The following is a 24,414-nucleotide window of genomic DNA, read 5'->3' on the forward strand; positions in this document are numbered from 1 at the left end:
GGGTGTTCTCCTATCTAGGTGTTTTTGTACGTCTATAGTTGCCTGGATTGGTTCTCAATTAGAGGCAGCTGTCTATCGTTGTTTCTGATTGGGAACCATATTTAGGCAGCCATATTCTGTGGGTATTTTGTGGGTGATTGTTCCTGTTCCAGTGTTCACGTTACGGGACTGTATCGTCTTCGGTCTTCAGTCGTTACACTTAGAGACTTACCTAGAAAGACTCACAGCTGTAATAACTGCCAAAAGTGTGTTGTGGAAATTTCCTTTATTACCAAATCATGAGAGAGCAAACCACACACAAGTCAGAGTTATCATAAAGTTCATATTTAATTATATGAGCTTCACCATAGCCCTGTGACTCTCAGATCAATTCAGTGTCTATAAATGAATTCTCTGAGAGTGCTTCCAAACAGTCCTTAGTATCATTTATAGCCAAGACACACCTCTCAACTCACATAACAAATAAGACAGATCTTAGGAACATTACACAAAGGAAGATTTACTAGTCAGAGGAGTATCCCATAGCCGGACAGCATTAGCTATAAATTATCGTTCAGTTTACTCTCTTAAAATGAAGCTCTTATCTCGTTCTTGGTACAACATAGTACCAAGACATTACCTCATCCAATGGTATATATCAATTGTCATTTTAGATAATCCCATCTCAAATACCACCCCTCCTGGACAAGCTCACGGAGATAGTGAGCCTCCTAGGCCATATACTAAATCAAGATAAGGGCAACCTCAGAGGGGACATGTAAATAGTTAGACACATTCCCATAAGAAGACAAGCCTAACCTCTCCCCAATGGGAAAAGTAACTTTTCCCACATAAGCAGACTTATGAAAATGAATCAAACATCTTATTTATAAATGTTACCTAAAGGATTCTGATTCTGCTACCACAGGTGCTTCTACAAAGTAATGACTCATGGGTGTGAATACTTATTAAGTAAGTTAGATATTTCTTTATTTCATTTTCAATAAATTTGCTAACACTTCTAAAAACCTGTTTTCACTTTGTCATTATTAGTTATTGTGTGTAGATTGGTGAGGAAATAAATATATTTAATCAATTTTGAATTCCGGCTGTAACACAACAACATGTGGAATAAGGCACTGAAGGCACTGTTGATAAGATTAAGCCAGTTTTTTTCTAAGGCAACTTTAGTATGCTAGTGTAAGCCTAAGAGCTCCTATCTAGCTATAGTTCAGCTAAGCGTCAGCATTCACTAACAGCCGGCACATTGCTAGCTAGCTAATGTTAGCTTACTGAGGGAGTGTCACACCCTGACCTTAGTTATCTTTGTTTTCTTTATTATTTTGGTTAGGTCCGGGTGTGACGAGGGTGGTACAGTATGTGTGTTTTTGTCTTGTGCTATTGTCTAGGTAAATGTATGTCTATGGTGGCCTGAATTGGTTCCCAATCAGAGACAGCTGTTTATAGTTGTCTCTGATTGGGGATCCTATTTAGGTTGCCATTTGCCATTTTGGTTTTGTGGGTTATTGCCTATGTGTAGTTGCATGTCAGCACTCGTGTTATAGTGTCACGTTTGTTTTGTTAAGTGTTCTTTGTTTAATAAAGAAGAATGCATTCATCAGTTTGTGATTGTACATGCATGATCTTACAGTATGTTTCTGTCTTGCTAGTGAGACAGACAATTATGTTGTCTTAATTGGTACTTATTTAGAATCAAGTGAGTCCAGTTCTCAAGGTTACTCAACAGCAAAACAGAATGAACCATCACAATGAAAATATTTTGTATCAATCAGACTTCATGCCACAGTAAACATACATCATACTGAATTGAAAATACATTAATTGAGAGACATACAGTATCTTCTGCAGGTCACATGATGAGATCTTTATGACTCTAATTCCCTGAACTGTTCAAGCTGAAGTTTCTCTAATCTTACTTTATACAAGTTTTTGGTCCTGAGAGATTTATTTTTAATTCCCAGAGTTCTATGCTCACAATAGGGTGAGAAGCTCTTTTCAAATGCTGAATGTGAATTCTGCTGGGTCAGAAAAATTAAGGACAATTGTGTAGTAGTCTATGTCCTCGTTCCGGTGTATTTTTAATAGTTCTATAAAAACCCACCAAAGAATATAATAAAGGAGGAGTAACAGTTTGATATGCAGTAATTGAGACTGCATCAACTCATGAGAGGAGTGAGGAAAAACTGGGAAAAATAAAAACGTTTACAAATGGTTGCTCTCATTTGCTAACCCCACCTCTCTCTCTCTCACACACACACACACACACACACACACACACACACACACACACACACACACACACACACACACACACACACACACACACACACACACACTCAATTAGTTATTGTGTAACATTACAGATGTTCATTCTACTTTGTTTGCTATTCTCCCCATGTTTAACAGATATCTTGCTTGTCTGGGTATATCATGTACACACACAGTTTATTGGTTGTGTGAAAAGTACATATGCTCATTCTATTTTTGTTTGATATTAATAGTCCTGTTTTTTTGCATGTTCCCTATGAACTATGGAACTTAAGATATGCACCTACTGTTACGGAAAAATATAAACCATTGGAACCAAGACTTAAAAATAACTGATATTGGCACAAGGTGGAGAGAAATATGGAATATTTTAATGGTCTGCACAATCTTCTGAATTGTTGCATTATTTGCTTGGTTTGTTAAGTAGTTTGTGCTTACTGGCTTGTAGCTACTGTGATATTTATGAAAGCAAAGGCAAGGATTTAATGTGAACTGAAAAGTAAAATTCTATCGCCACGCCGCTCCGCAGACTCCGTCATCTCGTAGTGGGAATAGGGCTCTAGTAGTGTATACAGGTTCTTCCTTAGTTATTCTGGGGGTGGCCACACTGCTAGGACAGAGGCATGCAAGTAATCACTGCTCTATTTGATGTATGAGGGACAATGGAGCGACTGTAGAGAGAAGAAAGACAGAATCCTGGGTTGAGAGGGGCGTATTGGCATTACTCTCCTGTGTGTGTGTGTGTGGTGTGTGGATATGTGTTTGTCTGTCTGTCCTAATGATATATGTACTGAAGATGTAAATTAAGGACTTAGAGAGATTGGGGGCATGCTTGGCTGTGCTATCGAAGGAATATCTTCATTACATTTTACACATCATTATATATTAGATCTGAGGAACAAACCGCTATCTCTAGTGTGAGTTGATTGAGTTGCTGATCCAAACAATAATGCACTTTGAAATGAACATGATAGCTACTGCTTTCAGAGGTGTATAATCAGTCTGTTACTGAGAGCAGATTGATAGCTATAGTTATAGAGGAAGTTTTATTGACATAGAGTCACAGAGGAAAAAGCTGGTACAGGCGGGAGGAGTGCCTTTGTGAGACAATTCACACCATGACTGTAAGCCCATCCTCTTTCTATTCACTAACCCACCTTCCAGTCATCATCACATACATTTCACAGAGACCACACATGGACACACACACACACACACACACACACACACACACACACACACACACACACACACACACACACACACACACACACACATGCAGATTGCAGTGAGACTTAAAGGCAAGACTGTGGCTCTGGTTGGTATAATCAGTCCAAGTTTTCATTAAAAATGTTTAGTTTGTGTTAACCTGAACAAAATTGGGCACTTGAACAGCTTAGGTGGACTGAAATGATCACCCACTATAGTGCCAGGAGGTACCTCCTGCCATCTGTTGGCATTGGCAGTGCAACTCACAATCGTCTATTTGTTGTCTGTGGCCACTGGCTACCAGATCACACAAAAAAGCAACACTAGAAAAGACAGACAATATTTCAATTGATAACCACACAGTTGTCTCATGAAGAGAATCTCAATCAAACTATGGATGAGAAAGAGATAGTAGAGCCACAGATACTAAATAAGATGGTACTTTTAAAACTATATATAAACATCCACTTATTACTGTAGTCACAAGACTGCTTTATTTCCCAGAGAGCATGCAATCAATTGTGCAAATTTGGAGAGTCAGTGTCACCTCAAACAGATCACAACAGGTTTCCACAATATTTTGTGAGTCTTGTTTGCCATAAAGTACTTTCACATATCTCATCTTAATCTTGTGACATTTTCAATTAACACTTTCTGTATGTCTATTCTAAGTGTACACAAGTTCTCACAGACGTGACCCTATCACTACATACAAAGACGTGAAAGAAATGTGATTATCAGGGTTGGCAATTTTTAAGAACTGCATTTCCTGTGTTATGTTGACATCATTTTGATTAAGAAAAATAACATTGTCTCAAGAGATTTTTTATTTTCTGGCAACTAATATCAAATAAACTATGGGGAAAATACATAAAAGGTTCTCAATATTATCCTATTCATGCTCATTACCATTCGTTTGTTATCCTCAAGTGTATACACCACAGCACAAAGATCTTGTCAATACTATTGCAATTTTGTATCAAGTATTACAGTATTTCCCCAACTTGACAATATAAATAACTATATCATCCATATAGTCCTTCTAATTAACTGCTTCTCAAAAATAACCATATCATCTGTGATCATTTATTAAACTAATAAAACAAATGTTCAATATTTATATAGTACGGTACGTTCATTCACAGGTATAATTTTGTATGCTGTGTTAAAGTTAAAAAATAGAAATCTGATACAAGTCTAGTGACTACAAATGAACAATAGCAAATATTAGTTCACAATAAAATACACAACCCAAAACATTCCTATGAAGCCTATATTTCGTCTCTATATCGCTTCAGACAAACCATTTTTGTTTACGTAGCAAAGAAGTAAGCCCAGATATAGAAGTGGAGTTTTTCAACCAACTGAGTTCATCAGATTTGTCCTTTGTTTAACCTTAGAAACACTTAGACTTTAACCTTCAAAAAAGCTTACAAAGAAAGAACAGACAGAATGCCATCCCTCGGCACAGTAATTCTCCACTGGCTCCATGTCGTTTATCTCTCCATCCCAATTCCTCTCCTCCAACAGAGTCCTATCCTCTTTCTTCTCCTCCTTCTCTACCATTTCAGGAGCCAGGGGCAATGGATCCTTCTCTCCTCCACTGTTCCCCTTCTCTTTGAGTTTCATGTGGGAGTCCATGGGGCCCTTGCAGGTGGGGGTCTTCAGCACTTTCTCCCCTTTGCACGCGTTGTTCCTCTTCTTCAGCTTGCCCACCAGTTGTTTCCAGTGCCTGACCTGTGCCTTCCTGTCACTGTAGGCTTGGCACAAGTCTGGCTGTCCAGTGTAGCGGCACCAGTAGGTCTGCTCCCCGGAGTTACAGCTGACCAGCAGATTCACCACGCCCTCCCGAGACGTATCCCAAGTACAGTTATGGCCAACCTTTGTGCTGAACCCTCCTGAGCTTGTTACAGAGTTCTTGGGCATCTTGCCTGCCAATGGTGGTGGGAGCTGCAACATCTTGTCGTCGGAGATCTGGTATTTGGCCTCGGTGCTGGGTAGGACACGAAGGCACAGGAGGAAGAACAGGGGCCACAGGAACCTCATGTTTGGTGGTGATTAGTGCTACTTGAAGGGTTCTTTATTCAAGTGCAGCCAAGCATCAGTAAGACGCCGAAGGGAATCAAAACGGGATGCTCCGAGATCAAAAGACCTACAGGGAGTGAAAATGGAGAGGGAAAACAAAGTGAAACATAAATTAATTAACTACACCCCATTTCCCTTCTTTTCATAAAAACACATGAGAAGTTTTACAACATTTTATATTCCCTACTTAGAAAAAAAAACATAATTCATAAGATGTTGTGTACCAATTTGTACAGCACATTAGAATGTGTATGATGTTGGTTTTCAGTGCACCTATTTCTAAATTAATCGTAATAAAAAAATATATACTTTGTCACATCACATTAAATCAATATGAGAGGAATGCTTCAGCTCTAAGCTTAAACACTGTAACATAGATCTCATGCCAAGTGAATCCTCTACGGAGAGAATCAAGAAAAGGGAGAGATGGAAATGCTGTCACGGCAGCTATTTTAGGGGGGCAGCCACAACTGCAGCACTACCTAGTACATGGGACTAATCTGTATAAAAATCACCTCAACAAACATTTTGGAGTATGAATCCACTCATGCTTTTTACACGGGAGTAATCTGAACATCCTTACTCGGAGTATGTCCTGCCATGTGAAGGAAATCATATTGGATTGTTCCAAAATAGTGGTACATAACAAAGACATACACCAAAACAAACAGCCCCAAGCCGGCGCAGAATTTCCTTACTTCACTTAGAAATAACAGGGAAAATATACCCATACTTTGCAAACATACAGTACACCTGGTTGCAAAAACAAAATGTACCAATGAAATGATATTCAGTTCCAATATTTGGTATTCGGTATCTATGTAAATGTCGCACTTACCATGTTGGAACCGTAGTGTCTGCTACTATTTGCAAATGCGGGGGCCCAGGACACTTGCATAAAAGGGGCTTATAGAAGAATAAAGGAGAAAGGGGAGGGGTGGAGAGGGGAGGGGAGGGGTACGGGCTTAAATGGGTCTACCCAGACCTCCCTTAAGCAGTGCCCTTCGTAACAATACTCCTCACGACCCACAGCCTAAAGACTGTGTGTGGGGGAGGTGAGGTAGTAGGTGGGGTTTGGGTCATGAAGTGTTGACTCACACACCCCAATACCCAACACACCCCCTCTTCACAGCTAAGAAGACAATGTTCTCTAGAAATGTGATTCTATTTGCTTTTTTTCTGTCCTTTCTTTAAGCTTCACTCTGCTGGTGATACTAAGAGAGTCCTTGACGAGAAGGTTTGAGAAGACCAATCTCCGTTAAATTGTTTGCAATCAATGTGCTGCTAGCTGACTGCATTTAAGATACCATTGACTGTGATTAGACACTGATTGAGGCGCGTAGTGCTGCCCCTGTCCTCACCCCTCAGACCGTAGTGACAGGGGGAATCTAATTGTGAAGCAGAGGAGAAGCACATTGCTTTGCAGAAAAGTTAGCATAGTGTATGTAAATACAATGAAGATTGCCCTCAGCACAAGCTTCCATGGCAACACCTGGTTATTAGTGCTTAATTTCTTTGCATAATGAGGAACACAGACATATTGACTGATGGCCTGGCATTGCTATCATGTCACTCTGTATGGTGTCTGTATGTAGCCTCACTACTTTTATAGCCTCGCTACTGTATATAGCCTCGCTAATGTTATTTTTCACTGTATTTTTACTGTTGTTTTTATATCTTTACTTACCTATTGTTCACCTAATATTTTTTTTTGCACTATTGGTTAGAGCCTGTAAGTAAGCATTTCACTGTAAGGTCTACACCTGTTGTATTCGGCGCACGTGACAAATAAACTTTGATTTGATTTGACTCTAGACAAAAGTGCACTGTTATGGTGCCAATGTCAATCCATTTTAAGATCATAGCATGTGTGTGTGTGTGTGTGTGTGTGTGTGTGTGTGTGTGTGTGTGTGTGTGTGTGTGTGTGTGTGTGAGGTGGGGTTAGCAAATGAGAGCAACCATTCTTCTGGCCATATACAATGTTATGAGCATGGGGTTCATCTGGTCTATCAGATACTGTCCACCTGAGTGCTCTGCAGAACAATATATGGGTGAAGGAAAACAGTTTGTTTCTAACTAAGGTCAGAGAACACTGACAGAGGAGTGCATGTTGTGGACTTAAAACTTCAATCTACTCCTCCTTTATTATATTTTTGGGTGGATTTGTATAGAACTATTAAAAATACACCGGAACGAGGACATAGACTACTACACAATTGTCCTTGTTTTTTTCTGACCCAGCAAAATTCACATTCAGCAATCAAAAAGAGCTTCTCACCCTACTGTGAGCATACAGCCCTGGGGACATTTATTTAATCTCAGGTCCAAAAACTTGGGAAAAAAAGAAGATTAGAGAAACTTTGGCTTGAACACGGAACTGGAGTCATCATAAAGATCTCATCATGGAAACTGCAGAAGATACTGTATGTCCCTCAAGTAATGTATTTTCAATTCAGTATGGTGAATTGTCTGTTTACTGTGCCATAAATTCTGATTGATACAAAAATCTAAATCTTTTCATTTTGATGGTTCATTCTGTTTTGCTATTGTGTAACTTTAAGAACTGGACCCACTTGATTCTAAGTAAGTACCAATATATTCCAGTTTGTCTTTCTCACTAGCAAGACAAACACTGTAAGATCATGCAGTACACTCAAACTGTAGGTTAACAATACTCACCCTGGAATGGATTTTTATACCATTACTCCAGGTTCTCAAGGTTATTATCAGTGGCGACCCGTCAATATAAAGAAAAAATTGTGCCCGTTTTGTACCCAAATCATTGAGTTAATAAAGCTGCATTCAAACATGGTCTGTTTTTTGCTTTCTTGAGCAGGCAGCTCCAAAATGCAGGTGTTTCAGCCTAGCTCAGTGGTTTCTGTGGTGGTGGGGCAGCCAGCAGAAAATAAAGAGCGTAGGGGTTGCTCATATTCTCTAGTTTAGCCGTGATTGGCTCAGTGTTCTGTTACTCATGGGGACACTACATCACCTCAAAATCTATAGGGAGAGATAGAAAATGAATTCCCCTTGGGTGCTGCCATAGATTTACATTAGAAGTGCCCATTCAAGAAGGCTGAAGTCACTGGCCATAGATAAAATGATGTCAAATCACGCTATATCTACCACAGCTTTAATTGGACTGATCATGTCAACATACTTTCAAAATCTTAGCTAGCAAGCTAGACAATGAGTCAAGTCAAATATCTACTTGCAAATCCTTTTTAGTCCTTGCCATATGAAGATAAAATGTATCAGTGCTCATCAGTCATTGAACATAAAAATTACACAAGTTGTAAATCGCAAATTCAACAATGAGCGGTTTGGAAGGAATCAGTGGCTAACTGCAAGCATTGCAAACCAATCAATAGCCTGCTATTCAATGGAAAGGGTGTGTGGTCCAAGTCTGGGTTTAAGGGTTTATTTTCCAAGCTTAAAAGGTTAAACATTCACATGCAACACCATGGGCCAGAAAAGGTTGAACACATTGGCCATGCTGTCAATCCAGCATGACTTCTGCCTCGTTCAAAACAACTGGAAACTCGGAACTGGGAAATATCAGACTTTAGTGAGTTCAAGAAAACTGGGAACTCTGAAAAAAATTGCTACGACTGGAAACAGTTCAAACAGTTTTGAACAGTCATCCAACTTGCAATTCCAAGATTGGAACTCTGGCCTCTTTCTAGAGCTCCCAGTTGTCTTGAAAGCACCATCAATTCAGAGAATGCCATACATTGATGACAAAGTTTGTTGACAAAATTTGGCACAAGAAGGACTACCTTCCTGTTGAAGTGAGCACAGCACAACAATGTGAGTCAAGCAATGTGTACAGTGCATTCGGAAAGTATTCAAAACCCTAGACGTTTTCCACATGTTGTTATGTTACAGCCATATTCTAAAATGGATTAAATAGTTTTTCCCCCTCATCAATATTCACACAATACCCCATAATGACAAAGCAAAAGCAGGTTACAGACTCAAGTCTTCCTGGGTATGACACTACAAGCTTTTGGCACACCTGTATTTTGGGAGATTCCCCCATTCTTCACTGCAAATCCTCTCAAGCTCTGTCAGGATGGATGGGGAGAGTCGCTGCACAGCTATTTTCAGGTCTCTCCAGAGATGAGAGAGACCTGTTTGATCAGGTTCAAATCTGAGATTTAGCTGGCCCACTCAAGGACATTCAGAGACTTGTCCCCAAGCCACTCATGCATTGTCTTGGCTGTGTGCTTAGGGTCGTTGTCCTGTTGGAAGATGAACAATCGCCCCAGTCTGAGGTCCTGAGCGCTCTGGAGCAGGTTTTCATCAAGGATCTCTCTCTACTTTGCTCCGTACATATATCCCTGAATCCTGACTAGTATCTCAGTCCCTGCCTCTGAAAAACATCCCCACAGCATGATTCTGCCACCAACATGCTTCACTGTAGGGATGCTGCCATTTTCAAGTTTTGCCATAGATTTTAATGACGATTTAAGTCAAAACTATAACTAGGCCACTAAGGAACATTCAATGTAATCTTGGTAAGCAACTCCGGTGAATATTTGGCCTTGAGTTTTAGGTTATTGTCCTGCTGGAAGGTGAATTTGTCTCCGTGTCTGTAGGAAATAAGACTGACCCAGGTTTCCTTTAAGGATTGTGCTTGTGCTCAGCTCCATTCGTTTTTATTTTTATCCCCCAAAAATAACTCCCTTTGCTGATGACGAACATATTCATAACATGATGCAGACAGCATTGTGCTTGAAAATATGAAGAGTGGTGTTCAGTAATGTGCTGGATTTGCCCAAAACGTAATGCATTGTATTCAGGGCAAAATGTGAATTTCTTTGCCCCATTTTTTTAACTTTGGTGCCTTATAGAGAACAGGATGCATGTCTTGGAATATTTGTATTTTGTACAGACTTCCTTCTTTTCAATCTGTCATTTAGGTTAGTATTGTGGAGTAACTACAATGTTGTTGATCAATCCTCAGTTTTCTCCAATCACAACCATTAAACTCTGTAACTGTTTTAAAGTCAACATTAGCCTCATGGAGAAATCCCTCAGTGGTTTCCTTCCTGTCTGGCAACAGAGTTGCCTGTTGCCAGTATCTTTGTAGTGACTGGGTGTATTGATACACCATCCAAAGCATAATTACTAACTTCACCATGCTTAAATAAATATTCAGTGTCTTCTTAATTTTTTTTTTACCCATCTATCAATAGATGACCTTCTTTGCGAGGCAATGGAAAACCTCCCTGGTCTTTGTGGTTGAATCTGGGGTAGAAATTCACTACTCAACTGAGGGAGTTTACAGACAATTGTATGTGTGGGGTCCACTTTTACATTGTGAGGTAATGTATGTAGATCAGTGGCACAAAACCTCAATTTAATTCATTATTAACACAATAAAATGTGGAAAAAGTCCTCTCGAGAATTAACAATGCAGTTACTAATGGAAAAATGACTTTTTGAAATCTGACACAGTGGTTGCATTAAAGAGAAGTTTATCTTTAAATGTATGTTAAACACTTGTATCTTTCATCAATGTTTATGATGAGTATTTCTGTAATTTGATGTGGCTCTCTGCACTTTCACCGGATGTTTGTTTGAGACCATGCATTTCTGAACATAACGCACCAATTTACAATGAAGTTTTTGGACATAAAGATTAACTTTATCGAACAAAATACACATTTATTGTGTAACATGAAGTCCTGTGAGTGCCATCTGATGAAGATCGTCAAAGGTTAGTGACTAATTTAATTGCTATTTCCGACTTTTGTGAGCAGTCTCCTTGACTGGAAAATGGCTGTATGGTTTTCTGTGACTAGGCGCTGACCTAACATAATCACATGGTATGCTTTCTCCGTAAAGCCTTTTTGAAATCGGACATTGTGGTTGGATTTATAAGAAGTTTATCTTTAAAATGGTGTATAATACTTGTATGTTTGAGGAATTTCAATTATGTGATTTCTGTTGTTTTGAATTTGGCGCCCTGCAATTTCCCTGGCTGTTGTCGAGGTGGGACGCTAGCTTGTACCAGTGAGGATAAAAAAGCCAGACTACGGTTTGCAACTGCACATGGGGACAAAGATCATACTTTTTGGAGAAATGTCCTCTGGTCTGATGAAACAAAAATAGAACTGTTTGGCCATAATGGCCATCGTTATTTTAGGAGGAAACAGGGGGAGGCTTGCAAGCCGAAGAACACCATCCCAACCATGATGCACGGAGGTGGCAGCATCATGTTGTGGGGGTGCTTTGCTGCAGGAGGGACTGGTGCACTTCACAAAATAGATGGCATCATGAGGCAGGAAAATTATGAAAATTATGTGGATATATTGAAGCAACACCTCAAGACATCAGTCAGGAAGTTAAAGGTTGGTCGCAAATTGGTCATCCAAATGGACAATGACCCCAAGCATACTTCCAAAGTTGTGGCAAAATGGCTTAAGGATAACAACGCCAATGTATTGGAGTGGCCATCACAAAGCCCTGACCTCAATCCTCCAGAACATTTGTGGGCAGAACTGAAAAAGCGTGTGCGAGCAAGGAGGCCTACAAACCTGACTCAGTTACACCAGCTCTGTCAGGAGGAATGGGCCAAAATTCACCCAACTTACTGTGGGAAGCTTGTGAAAGGCTACCCGAAACATTTGACCCAAGTTAAACAATTTAAAGGCAATGCTACCAAATACTAATTGATTGTATGTAAACTTCTGACCCACTGGGAATGTGATGAAAGAAATAAAAGCTGAAATAAATCACTCTACTATAATTCTGACATTTCACATTCTTAAAATTCTTAAAAGTGGTGATCCTAACTGACCTAAAACAGGGAATTGTTACTAGGATTAAATGTCAGGAATTGTGAAAAACTGACTTTAACTGTATTTGGCTAAGGTGTATGTAAACTTCTGACTTCAACTGTATATCTGTAAATGGGGCAAAGACTTTGTGTTTTCCTGGAGAAAAAGATCAGGATATCACCAGGTTGCTTCCCGAGGCTGTGAGTCAGTCACCGGGGGCTGATACTGTCAAGGTTCATGTGTGGTCAAAGGACATGATGAAGGGCAGCTCAGAAGAGCTGAAGATGGATTTCAAATAACTAATTGGGTCATTACTCAACAACAACAAATGCCCTGTAATAACTGGCCCTCTGCCCTCCCTACATCATGGCATTGAACAGTTCAGCAGACGTTTAGCCCTCAAGAAACTGGTTACGAGACTTTTTAAAATGTATTTTTATTTCACCTTTATTTAACCAGGTAGGCTAGTTGAGAACAAGTTTTCATTTACAACTGCGACCTGGCCAAGATAAAGCATAGCAGTGTGAAGAGATGACAACACAGAGTTACACATGGAGTAAACAAAAAAAAAAAAATGGAAGTCAATAACACAGAAAAAGAAAGAGTCTATATACATCGTGTGCAGAATGCATGAGGAGGTAGCGAATAATTACAATTTAGCATATTAACACTGGAGTGATAAATTATCAAATGGTCATGTGCGGGTAGAGATACTGGTGATACTGGTGTGCAAAAGAGCAGAAAAGTAAATAAATAAAAACAGTATGGGGATGAGGTAGGTGAATTGGGTGGGCTATTTACCGATGGACTATGTACAGCTGCAGCGATCGGTTAGCTGCTCAGATAGCAGATGTTTTAAAGTTGATGAGGGAGATAAAAGTCTCCAACTTCAGAGATTTTTGCAATTCGTTCCAGTCACAGGCAGCAGAGAACTGGAAGGAAAGGCGGCCAAATGAGGTGTTGGCTTTAGGGATGATCATTGAGATACACCTGCTGGAGCGCGTGCTATTGGTGGGTGTTGCCATCATGACCAGTGAACTGAGATAAGGCCTGGACCTGGAGCCAGTGGGTCTGGCGATGAATATGTAGCGAGGGCCAGCCAACTAGAGCATACAGGTCGCAGTGGTGGGTGGTATAAGGTGCTTTAGTAACAAAACGGATGGCACTGTGATAAACTACATCCAGTTTGCTGAGTAGAGTATTGGAAGCTATTTTGTAGATGACATCGCCGAAGTCGAGGATCGGTAGGATAGTCAGTTTTACTAGGGTAAGTTTGGCGGAGTGAGTGAAGGAGGCTTTGTTGCGAAATAGAAAGCCAATTCTAGATTTGATTTTAGATTGGAGATGTTTGATATGAGTCTGGAAGGAGAGTTTACAGTCTAGCCAGACACCTAGGTACTTATAGATGTCCACGTATTCTAGGTCGGAACCATCCAGGGTGGTGATGCTAGTCAGGCGTGCGGGTGCAGGCAGCGAACGGTTGAAAAGCATGCATTTGGTTTTACTAGCGTCTAAGAGCAGTTGGAGGCCACGGAAGGGGTGTTGTATGGCATTGAAGCTCGTTTGGAGGTTAGATAGCACAGTTTCCAAGGAAGGGCCAGAAGTATACAGAATGGTGTCGTCTACGTAGAGGTGGATCAGGGAGTCGCCCGCAGCAAGAGCAACATCATTGATATATACAGAGAAAAGAGTCGGCCCGAGAATTGAACCCTGTGGCACCCCCATAGAGACTGCCAGAGGACCGGACAACATGCCCTCCGATTTGACACACTCTGTCTGCAAAGTAGTTGGTGAACCAGGTAAGGCAGTCATTAGAAAAACCGAGGCTGTTGAGTCTGCCGATAAGAATATGATGATTGACAGAGTTGAACGATTTGGCCAGGTCGATGAAGACGGCTGCACAGTATTGTCTCTTATCGATGGCGGTTATGATATCGTTTAGGACCTTGAGCCTGGCTGAGGTGCACTCATGACCAGCTCGGAAACCAGATTGCATAGCGAAGAAGGTACGGTGGGATTCGAGATGGTCAGTGATCTGTTTGTAAACTTGGCTTTTGAAGACCTTAGAAAGGCAGGGTAGGATAGATATACTTTCAACAATTTTCGGCAGATAATTTTAGAGAGGGTCCAGATTGTCTAGCCCAGCTGATTTGTAGGGGTCCAGATTTTGCAGCTCTTTCGGAACATCAGCTATCTGGATTTGGGTGAAGGAGAAATGGGAGAGGCTTGGGAAAATTGCTGTAGGGGGTGCAGAGCTGTTGAATGGGGCAGGGGTAGCCAGGTGGAAAGCATGGCTAGCCGTAGAAAAATGCTTATTGAAATTCTCAATTATCGCAGATTTATCGGTGGTGACAGTGTTTCCTAGCCTTAGTGCAGTGGGCAGCTGGGAGGAGGTGCTCTTATTATCCATCGACTTTACAGTGTCCCAGAAATTTTGGGAGTTTGTGCTACAGGATGCAAATTCTATTTTAAAAAGCTAGCCTTTGCTTACTTAACTGCCTGTGTATATTGGTTCCTAACTTCCCTGAGAAGTTGCATATCGCGGGGGCTATTTGATGCTAGTGCAGTACGCCACAGGATGTTTTTGTGCCGGTCAAGGGCAGTCAGGTTTGGAGTGAACCAAGGACTATATCTGTTCCTGGTTCTAAATTTGTTTAATCGGGCATGCTTATTTAAGATGGTGAAGAAAGCACTTTTAAAGAATAACCAGGCATCCTCTACTGACGGAATAAGGTCAATATCCTTCCATGATACCCATGCAAGGTCAATTAGAAAGGCCTGCTCACTGAAGTGTTTTAGGGAGCAGTTGTTACGGATTCAGGCAAAGTGATCGCTGCGATCCTGGTTGAATACAGCAGAGGTGTATTTGGAGGACAGGTTTGTAAGGATGATATCTATGAGGGTGCCCGTGTTTACGGATTTGGGGTTGTACCTGGTGGGTTCATTAATAATTTGTGTGAGATTGAGGGCATCAAGCTTAGATTGTAGGACGGCCGGGGTGTTAAGCATGTCCCAGTTTAGGTCACCTAACAGCACAAGCTCTGAAGATAGATGGGGGGAAATCAATTCACACATGGTGTCCAGGGCACAGCTGGGGGCAGAAGGTGGTCTATAGCAAGCGGTAACGGTGGGAGACTTGTTTCTGGAAAGGTGGATTTTTTCAATTAGAAGCTCAAATTGTTTTGGCACAGACCAGGATAGTAAGACAGAACTCTGCAGGCTATCTCTGCAGTAGATTGCAACTCCGCCTCCTTTGGTAGTTCTATCTTGTCGGAAAATGTTATAGTTAAGGATGGAAATTTCAGGGTTTTTGGTGGTCTTCCTAAGCCATGATTCAGACACGGCTAGGACATCCGGGTTGGCAGAGTGTGCTAAGGCAGTGAATAAAACAAACTTAGGGGGAGGCTTCTAATGTTAACATGCAAGAAACCTAGGCTTTACGGTTACAGAAGTCAACAAATGAGAGCGCCTGGGGAATGGGAGTGGAGCTAGGCACTGCAGGGTCTGGATTAACCTCTACATCACCAGAGGAACAGAGGAGGAGTAGGATAAGGGTACGGCTAAAGGCTATAAGTACTGGTTGTCTAGTATGTTCGGAACAGAGAGTAAAAGGAGCAGGTTTCTGGGCATGGTAGAATAGATTCAAGGCCTAATATACAGACAAAGGTATGGTAGGATGTGAATACAGTTGAGTTAAACCTATGCATTGAGTGACGATGAGAGAGAAATTGTCTCTAGAAACATAATTTCAACCAGGTGAGGTCACCGCATGTGTGGGTGGTGGAACTAAAGGGTTAACAAAGGTGTATTGAGCAGGGCTAGAGGCTCTACAGTGAAATAAGGCACTAATTACTAACCAAAACAGCGATGGACAAGGCATATTGACATTAGGGAGAGGCATGAATAGCCAGGTGATCATAGGGGTCCAGTGAGTGACTTGGCGGGCCGGGGAGACACGGCGATTCAGGCAGCTAGCGGGCCTGGGCTAGCAAGCTAGCAGAAGGGCCTTAGAGGGACGTCACTGTGGAAGAAGTCAGTTGTAGCCCCCTCGTACTGTTACCTTGGCAGACCAGTCATCATGGATCAGCAGGGCTCCGTGTGGTAAAAGGGTCCAGGCCAATTGGCAAAATAGGTATAGTGGCCAAATAATTTGTCCGATGTGTCTCTTAAGCTAACAGTCCGATATGCTCTATACAGCTAGCAGGCCGTGGCTAGCAGGCTAGCAGATGGACATTCAGGGGACGTAGCGACGGAGGAGCCATTTGAAAACACCTCTCGGGCAAATTACGTTGGTAGTCCAGTCGTGATGGGTCGGCTAGGGTCCAGGCCAATTGGCAAAATAGGTATTGTAGCCCAAGGAGTGGCTGATGGACCGCTTCGGCTAGCCAGGAGATGGGCCTAGCAAAGGCTAGCTCCAGGCTAATTGGTTCTTGCTTTGGGACAGAGACGTTAGCCAGGAGTGGCCACATGGATAGCAGCTAGCTAGCTGCGATGATCCAGGTGAAAAGGTTCAGAGCTTGCGGTAGGAATCCGGAGATATGGAGAAAAATAAGTCTTATTTTCTCTGGTTTGAGTCGCGCTGTGCAGACTGGTGAGAGTTGTCCAGACTAAAGGTAGCTTATGACTGCTAGCAGTGGCTAACTGACTACTAGCTAGTAGCTAGTTAGCTGGCTAACTCCTGTTGGGGGTTCCAGTACTGAAGTAAAGAAAATAGCAGATTCATACCACATTGGATGAGGTGGATTGCAGGAGAGTATGTTGAAGTTGAGGTTAAGAAAAATATTTTTTTTAATATATGCGAAGAAAAAAGATATAAACACAGGACACGACAAGACGAGGAAAAAAGATGTCTGACTGCTAAACCATCTTGGATCTTTGTAAACAAACAGTATCCTTTCAGTTGAGCATACTAGCTCTTCGCCTATCTACCGGAAGTTGATGCTGTTGCTATGCAACCTCTTGCTAGCTACAAATTACTAGTTAGACATTTTACGACTTCAGGTGTGTTCTTAAATTCAATCTGGAGTGCTCTAGTAAATTCAGAGCGTTGTTAGAGTGTAAGTTTCTAAATTCAGAGTGTTTCACTCTCAGAGCGCACACTGGACACTCAGGCCGAGGAGTAGGATTGATTTGAGTTTGAGCGTTCCGACCTTACAATGGTAGTCAACCACCCAAGCTAATGTTGGCTAGCTTGCTAGCTACTTCCAGACACAAATGAGACCACTCTAACCATTTTACTCGCCGTAGCATAGCTGGTTAGACAGTTTTCATGTTATCCAGAGCTTTGGTGACTAACTATGCTGCTGGCAACAATTTTATTCCGCTTTATTGCCAACGTTTACTGACACTGGCCATATTCAACGAGTGCTCGTAAATTCATTATTCTGCACTCTGGTACACTCAAACGAGAGTGCTCTGAAGTCAGAGTAGATAGCCAGAGCGAATTTACAAAAGCACCCAAATGTCCATTGAGAACTCACAACGACCATACCATTTAGCTAAGCTAAGAATGACGAGAATAATCAAGTCAATAGACATTGAGTAGTTAGTTAGATAGCCTATAGTTAATATACTGGCAAGTTTGATGTATAAGTAGCCAACTAACGTTATGGTAATGATATGCTACAGTATGTGGTTCGTAATTGTCAGCCAACATTGTCAGCCAACGTATAAGGTAACTTATTTCAAAAGTCATTACTTTATTACATAGCTCAACATTATCTTAATATTTGTCATAATTAGTTAAAACATTGCATTTGTATCCGCTCTCGTTGTACTTCGGCTGCATATTTTCTGCCATTTTCTTCAAATCTGAAAACTATGAGAAGCCGCGCCTATTTCCTGAATAATTAATCATGGGCCCAAAAGAACAGAAATAGCATCCTCTGTGTGTATACTTCATATTTTGGCGAATTTAGTACGACATCTGGGAACTTTTGACATACTAACTATATCCATACTATGACCAATACTATATACTATATACTCAATTCACGTCACACATTGTACTGTGGGTGTAGTTAGTATGAGTATTTGAACACAGCTCTAGGTTCCTGAAATGGGTCACATTTAGCAGCAAATCTGCTGATAGGAACACCACTGAAAGTTGTCCAACGGCTCTATCGAACAAGGACAACCATATCTACACGCACAAAAATGTATAGTGTGATCAATAACACATATAGCCTTTGTAAAATGCCACAAAGCAGGACTACATTTACTTTTGAAAGTACCATGCTCAGATTCCTAATGACATCTCAGATTTTATTATTTGCAGAGACAGTTTCGTTGCAAACAAGACACACAATTGGCATAGGACAAATATGACAAGATGAACAAATAGGCCTCTCTGTCCATTCTTATCCTGTAATTTAGGTCATTTGTAGGATATTTAAAAAAAAAAATCTGTTAATATGTAAAATTATGCATAATTGCTTTATTCATTCAAAGGAGATTTTTTTCACCCTTACTCTTGTCTACAGTGAGATGCGAACCCACAACCTTCTGGCCCACAGTCCTGTGCGCTATCAAAATTCCTGCGTTTACATGTAATGCTTACAGAACAAAGAACAGTTTCTAAAACTGCATATCGGAAGGCTCTGGTCTGTCCAAGAAGTGAGGGTAAACAGCAGACATGTTTTCTGAAATTCACTTTGTTTGAATTATTATGTTGGGTACACGGGAGAATATAATTTTCTTAATGGAGGGCCATCCATTTTCATTTCAGAAAGGTCCGATTTTCTCCATGTAACCTTTATTAAAAATAACGTTCAGTCTATAAGGTAGTTTGCACTCTTAAATAGGTTCTCTTCAAGGATTTGCCTATATTTGGCTCCAATTATTGTTCCCTCTATCTTTACCATTCCCTGACACTGAAAAGCATACCCATAGCATGACACTGCCACCAACATGCTTCATGGTAGGGATGATGTTAGACAGGTGATGAGCTGAACCGGGTTTTCTCCAGACATAGCACTTTGCATTCAGGCCAAATAGTAAAATGTTTGTCTCATCAGACCACAGAATCTTTTGCCATATGCTATCAAAGTCTTTCACGTGCCTTTTTGGAAACTTCAGGCATGCTGTCAAGTCCCTTTTTCTCCGGGGTGGCTTCCACTCTCCCATAAAGCTCAGATTGCTGAAGTTCTGTAGTTCTTCTGGCAGGTTCTCCCATCTCAGCCAAGGAACTCTGTCAAAAGATGTTATCGGCCACAGGTGGACTCCAATCAAGTTGTAGTGACATCTTAAGGACGAATTTGGAGTGGCATAGCAAAAGAGTGTGAATACTTATGTTACTGAGATATTTCTGTACTTCATTTTCAATAAATGTTCTAACATTTTTAGAATCATGTTTTCACTTTGTCATTATGTGGCACTGTCATTATATGGCACACAAAATATGGAATAAGTCAAGTGGTATGAATATTTTCTGAAGGCACTGTGTGTGTGTGTGTGTGTGTGTGTGTGTGTGTGTGTGTGTGTGTGTGTGTGTGTGTGTGTGTGTGTGTGTGTGTGTGTGTGTGTGTGTGTGTGTGTGTGTGTGTGTGTGTGTGTGTGTGTGTGTGTGTGTGTACACGTTTATTTGTGTTCATGCGTGTGGGTATACAGTGTATGCTCAAGTATACTTGAACCCACCAGGTTTGACCTATGTATTTTCAATATAACTAATTTCCTTTTATGCAGACATTTATCAGAAGCTGGTTCTCTTTTGCCTAAAAGTTCATTTCCCCCATTCTTCAATAGTATTTCAAACAAAAACATTGTATTATTTAAAATTCTATGTTTTGATCAAGTCACTGCATGTATGAGTCCAAGCTCAAATGTTAATCTGCAAAATTGTAAAAATAAGTAAGGTCTTTGAAATGTCTCTTTAAATATCTGCAGCCATTTGGAAAACTAAATGACGGGGAGGTGATGAGGATAATGTCATATCAATATAATGAAATATCATCACTAATAACACAAGATGATAGCATGACATTACATCAGCTGGCTTGTGTATGAAACACACCTGTGTGTCCACTCCACTCCACACACCTGCCATGCGGTTCATCAGGTCACATCTCTCAGTGTCCAGAGACACCTACTCTGTTTTTCAACCCTCTGTCCATTGAAGATGAAAGGGGCACTTGAAAAATATGGCTTGGTTGTAGATCCAAAAGGACCATTCAAATAGGCGAAAACTTAGGTGTTGATATTAGGTAATAACCACTACAAAATGTCTGTCCAGAACAATGAGGAGTCAGAATGTCCAGGTAATGGGGGTTTAATTGACAGGAAGAATCCCCCCCCACACACAAACACAACATCAATATACTGTAGATAGTGGTTCTAAAAGGGTGGAAGATAAAAGGACATATTATAGTACACAATAATACATAAAAGGGGTAAAGCTATTTACAGATACACCTTGACTTAACTGAATGATAATGCAGCACATGAATATGAATGACAATAGCAGGATAAAGCTGCAGTCTTTACTGCTACATAATACAGATCCAAAATGCTCTGACTGTAAAGTATAATGTGGCCCGAGAGTACACATGACCACCGCATGGTGAGAAAACTGTCACTAAACCAAGTAATGGCGAACAGAGTAAGAGGCTCACCAAAACGACTCAACATGCGACACTTGGCTAGTAATCTGCTGCAATAGCGAGCAGGCTGTACAGTACAACAAACTCTGCATAGAATGTAACTACTATAACAAAGCTATTACTATTGTACGTATAAGCATAATGTAACTGAAAAGCACTGTGTTCATGACACTGTGAAAAGGTAACCAGTGAGCCTGGCTAACTGGCTACTTAGCTAGCAATGACAGTGCACACACATATTTTACAAAATTCTATACAAACACCCAAACTTTATCCCCCGCAAATCAATACCTGGAGGCGGGACTTACAACAAGCAAGTGATAGAGAATGTCTCTGATTGGTAAGAAACATACAAGTGATTGACTGAGGTGCTGTTGGGAATTCTAACTAAAGGGACAAACTAGGAGTACATAGAATGAGTAACTGCGTGGCCAATTTTACAGCACTGGTGTAATTTGGTGACTCTGACAGTAATTTTTTTAACAGATGTGAAGTGAAATGTATTTTATTTTGGAATAGTAGACTATATTTTGTATTTAACCTGGAAAGTCAGTTAAGAACAAATTCTTATTTACAATGACCGCCTACCCCCAGACGATGCTGGGCCAATTGTGCGCTGCCCTTTGGGACTCCCAATCATGGCCGGATGTGATACAGCCTGGAATTGAAACAGGGACTGTAGTGACACCTCTTGCACTGAGATGCAGTGCCTTAGACCGCTGCGGCACTCGGGAGCCCTATCACATAATGCCTATAATATATAGCCCTATATCTTAGACACCCTTCCCATTTATTCAAATTTGATTCATGGGGGGAAATGGCTTTGATGGGAGATATTTTAGATGTTGAATATTTAATCATGTTCTAAAGCTGATTCTGAAAACATTTTGGGCCTAGGGATTTTGGGCCAGGGCTCATTTTACTATTTTATATCTGCCAACACCGCAGAGCAGCTTTGGAGAATATAATAATCCTAAAATAAAAATAGATGCAATTATCAGAGGGGAAGATGTGGTTCTGTTACCATGGGTTACATGGTGTTGTCAGGGACTATGCAGAAGACAGTTGCAAACGATTATAGTGAAGCTTTGGCAAGAACATAATCAGTTCTACATATTTTCTAGCTATATTCATTTACAAATGGTTGAGTATATTTTACATGTTTTAATTTAAATGTTATTTGTAAAGTGTGTTGAGACATTGTGAAATGCACTTTAAATAAATGATGACTTAACTTGAGTAAGAGGTGGCAAAAGATTACAAGATTTCTACAGCTATTTTCACAAAACAATGTCAAGTTATGGTTCCATTATTATATACTGTATCTGATTAAACATATCAACTTATACCAAAATAATTACCTTTTCATTAAGTATTATTTTACCATTATTGCTAATAAATGTGAAAAATAAAATGTGATTTGATTTGAAACAGATTACTCCCATGGTGTTTGAGAGCTACTTTGCTACAGAAACACTACCACCATCCTCATTGAATTAGAACAAGTATTTTGGCAAGAGTTTTAAAAAACACTAACAAAATGTACTGATATCCTCTCATTATGCAATACACATCACATAGCTTATTCGTTCAATTGTGTCTTTTTATGTATATATTTTTCATTCAACCTTTATTTAACTAGTCTCAATTATTTGAAATGTGTGTAGTAGCAAGACTAAAACTAGGCTAACATTTCTACGTGATTTCCTTCCATTTATCAAGACACATGCCTACTTTTTAAAATAATCTCTGTGTAAATGTATTGATCATGATCAGTGAGATAATAAAGAAATTATAACATTGCGCACGGCATTATGCAAAACAACATAAGTGAATGATTTCACAATAAAATATAACTTAAATAAATACAAATAAATCAATATTTCATGAATAAATCATAGCCTACAATTGTGCAAGATTCTAATCGTGGTTTTGACCATGGATTGCATCGCACTCCATGGCTACAGCTGTGGTAAATTACATTTCCCCGTCACACTGGAATTGGACATTGGCTGGCAGAAACATGTTCTTGTGATTGCGGGATGCGATTGAGATAAGAGAAACTTTGTCGAACAGTGGGGTTGTGTCCTCTCCCAAGTTAGGGATTGCGTTTGGATGGTGTGTAGCCATTAAGACTTGTGCGTCTTTTTGGAGCGTTGTGTCGTGGTGATAGGACACCAATTCATTGCTGAAATTAACAGCCTCCAATGTATTGGTTGAACACATTTTATTGCAGCCTAGAATAGTTGTAAAGGCTTTTCTGAAATCTGCGTTAAATGCGTAAATGACGGGGTTTAACGAAGAGTTGGCCCAACCAAACCAAACGAAAATTGTGAACGTGGTGTCGCTTACACACGGAGGGTCATAGAAAGGTACCATGCAGTTTAGGACAAAAAAGGGCAGCCAGCAAAAAACAAAAACTCCCATGATAATGGAGAGGGTCTTTAAGACCTTTGTTTCTTTTTTAAAAGCAGTTTTCAATGCGTTTTCGTGTGCGCAAACGTTTGGGTGTTGGTTATTTTGCGCTTGCTCCACAGCTCTCTCCAATGAGGATATCCTCCGTATCTGTGTTTGCGCAATACGGAAAATCCTCGTGTAGGTGGCAACCATGATGACAACTGGGATGTAGAAACTGATCAGTGATGTGAAAATAGCATAGGTCTTGTTCAAGTTCGCTATGCAGTTCTCGGAGTGGTTGCTAACGTTTCCCGCTGATGTCTCCTCCTCGGCCACGTGCCAGTTCAGTTGGACAGGTATGAAGGATATGAGAATTGACAGCGTCCACGCCACTGCAATCATGATAAATGCTACTCTGTGGGTCATTTTCCGTTCATATCTAAAAGGACTTGCTATAGCCCAGTATCTGTCCACGCTTATGATACACAGATTAAGAATTGATGCCGTCGAGCACATTATGTCAAAAGCTATCCATATGCCACAAAATCTACCAAACAGCCAGGTCCCAGTCACTTCGGATATTGCCTCCCATGGCATCACGAGGACGGCAACGAAGAGGTCTGACACAGCCAGAGAAATCACGAAAAAGTTGGTTACCTTGGACCGGAGGTGTCTGAATTTAACGACTGCGGCGCACACGAGCGTGTTCCCCAGTAGTGTCGACACAATGAGAACAAACAAAATGCATCCAATTAGCGTCCGCACACCATTCCCGCCGGTCTTGGCTTCTGTGGCGTAAGATTCCGACATAACTTGCGTTTCATTTCCAGTGTAGTTTTCCATTTGCACTTTTCTGCCGTTGCGTAAAAACGCCTCAATTTCACATTTAACTAAGTATTTATTCACTGTCTTTATTCTCATGTAGGTTTCTCTGACTGCTTCCAACCCGTAGCAATTCAACTGGTCTCAGTACTCAGTAAGCTACAAAAAAACGTTGCAAACTGTCCGATGATTCTTTCTCGTGACAGGCTATGACTCATAGCAGGTGAGATAATTATGTCTATAGTCTGTCA

The 24,414-nt window shown here is 40.7% G+C and overlaps 2 protein-coding genes across 2 annotated transcripts; both read right to left on the minus strand.

Moving 5' to 3' along the window:
- Positions 1 to 3,954: 3,954 nt before the first annotated feature.
- Positions 3,955 to 6,565, minus strand: LOC109899124 (fibroblast growth factor-binding protein 2). Its single transcript, XM_020494179.2, has 2 exons — positions 6,401 to 6,565; positions 3,955 to 5,629 (listed from the first exon to the last, which is right to left on the minus strand). Exon 2 carries the CDS (start codon positions 5,521 to 5,523, stop codon positions 4,891 to 4,893), a length of 633 nt encoding a protein of 210 aa, XP_020349768.1. The 5' UTR covers positions 5,524 to 5,629; positions 6,401 to 6,565; the 3' UTR covers positions 3,955 to 4,890.
- A 14,038-nt stretch (positions 6,566 to 20,603) lies between these two features.
- On the minus strand, positions 20,604 to 24,306 carry LOC109899123 (D(1)-like dopamine receptor). Its single transcript, XM_031835626.1, has one exon. The coding sequence runs from the start codon at positions 24,260 to 24,262 to the stop codon at positions 22,922 to 22,924; it is 1,341 nt and encodes a 446-aa protein (XP_031691486.1). The 5' UTR covers positions 24,263 to 24,306; the 3' UTR covers positions 20,604 to 22,921.
- Positions 24,307 to 24,414: the final 108 nt, after the last annotated feature.

Source organism: Oncorhynchus kisutch, linkage group LG11 (assembly GCF_002021735.2).
Source record: "Oncorhynchus kisutch isolate 150728-3 linkage group LG11, Okis_V2, whole genome shotgun sequence".
In the NCBI taxonomy this organism is placed as follows: domain Eukaryota; kingdom Metazoa; phylum Chordata; class Actinopteri; order Salmoniformes; family Salmonidae; genus Oncorhynchus; species Oncorhynchus kisutch.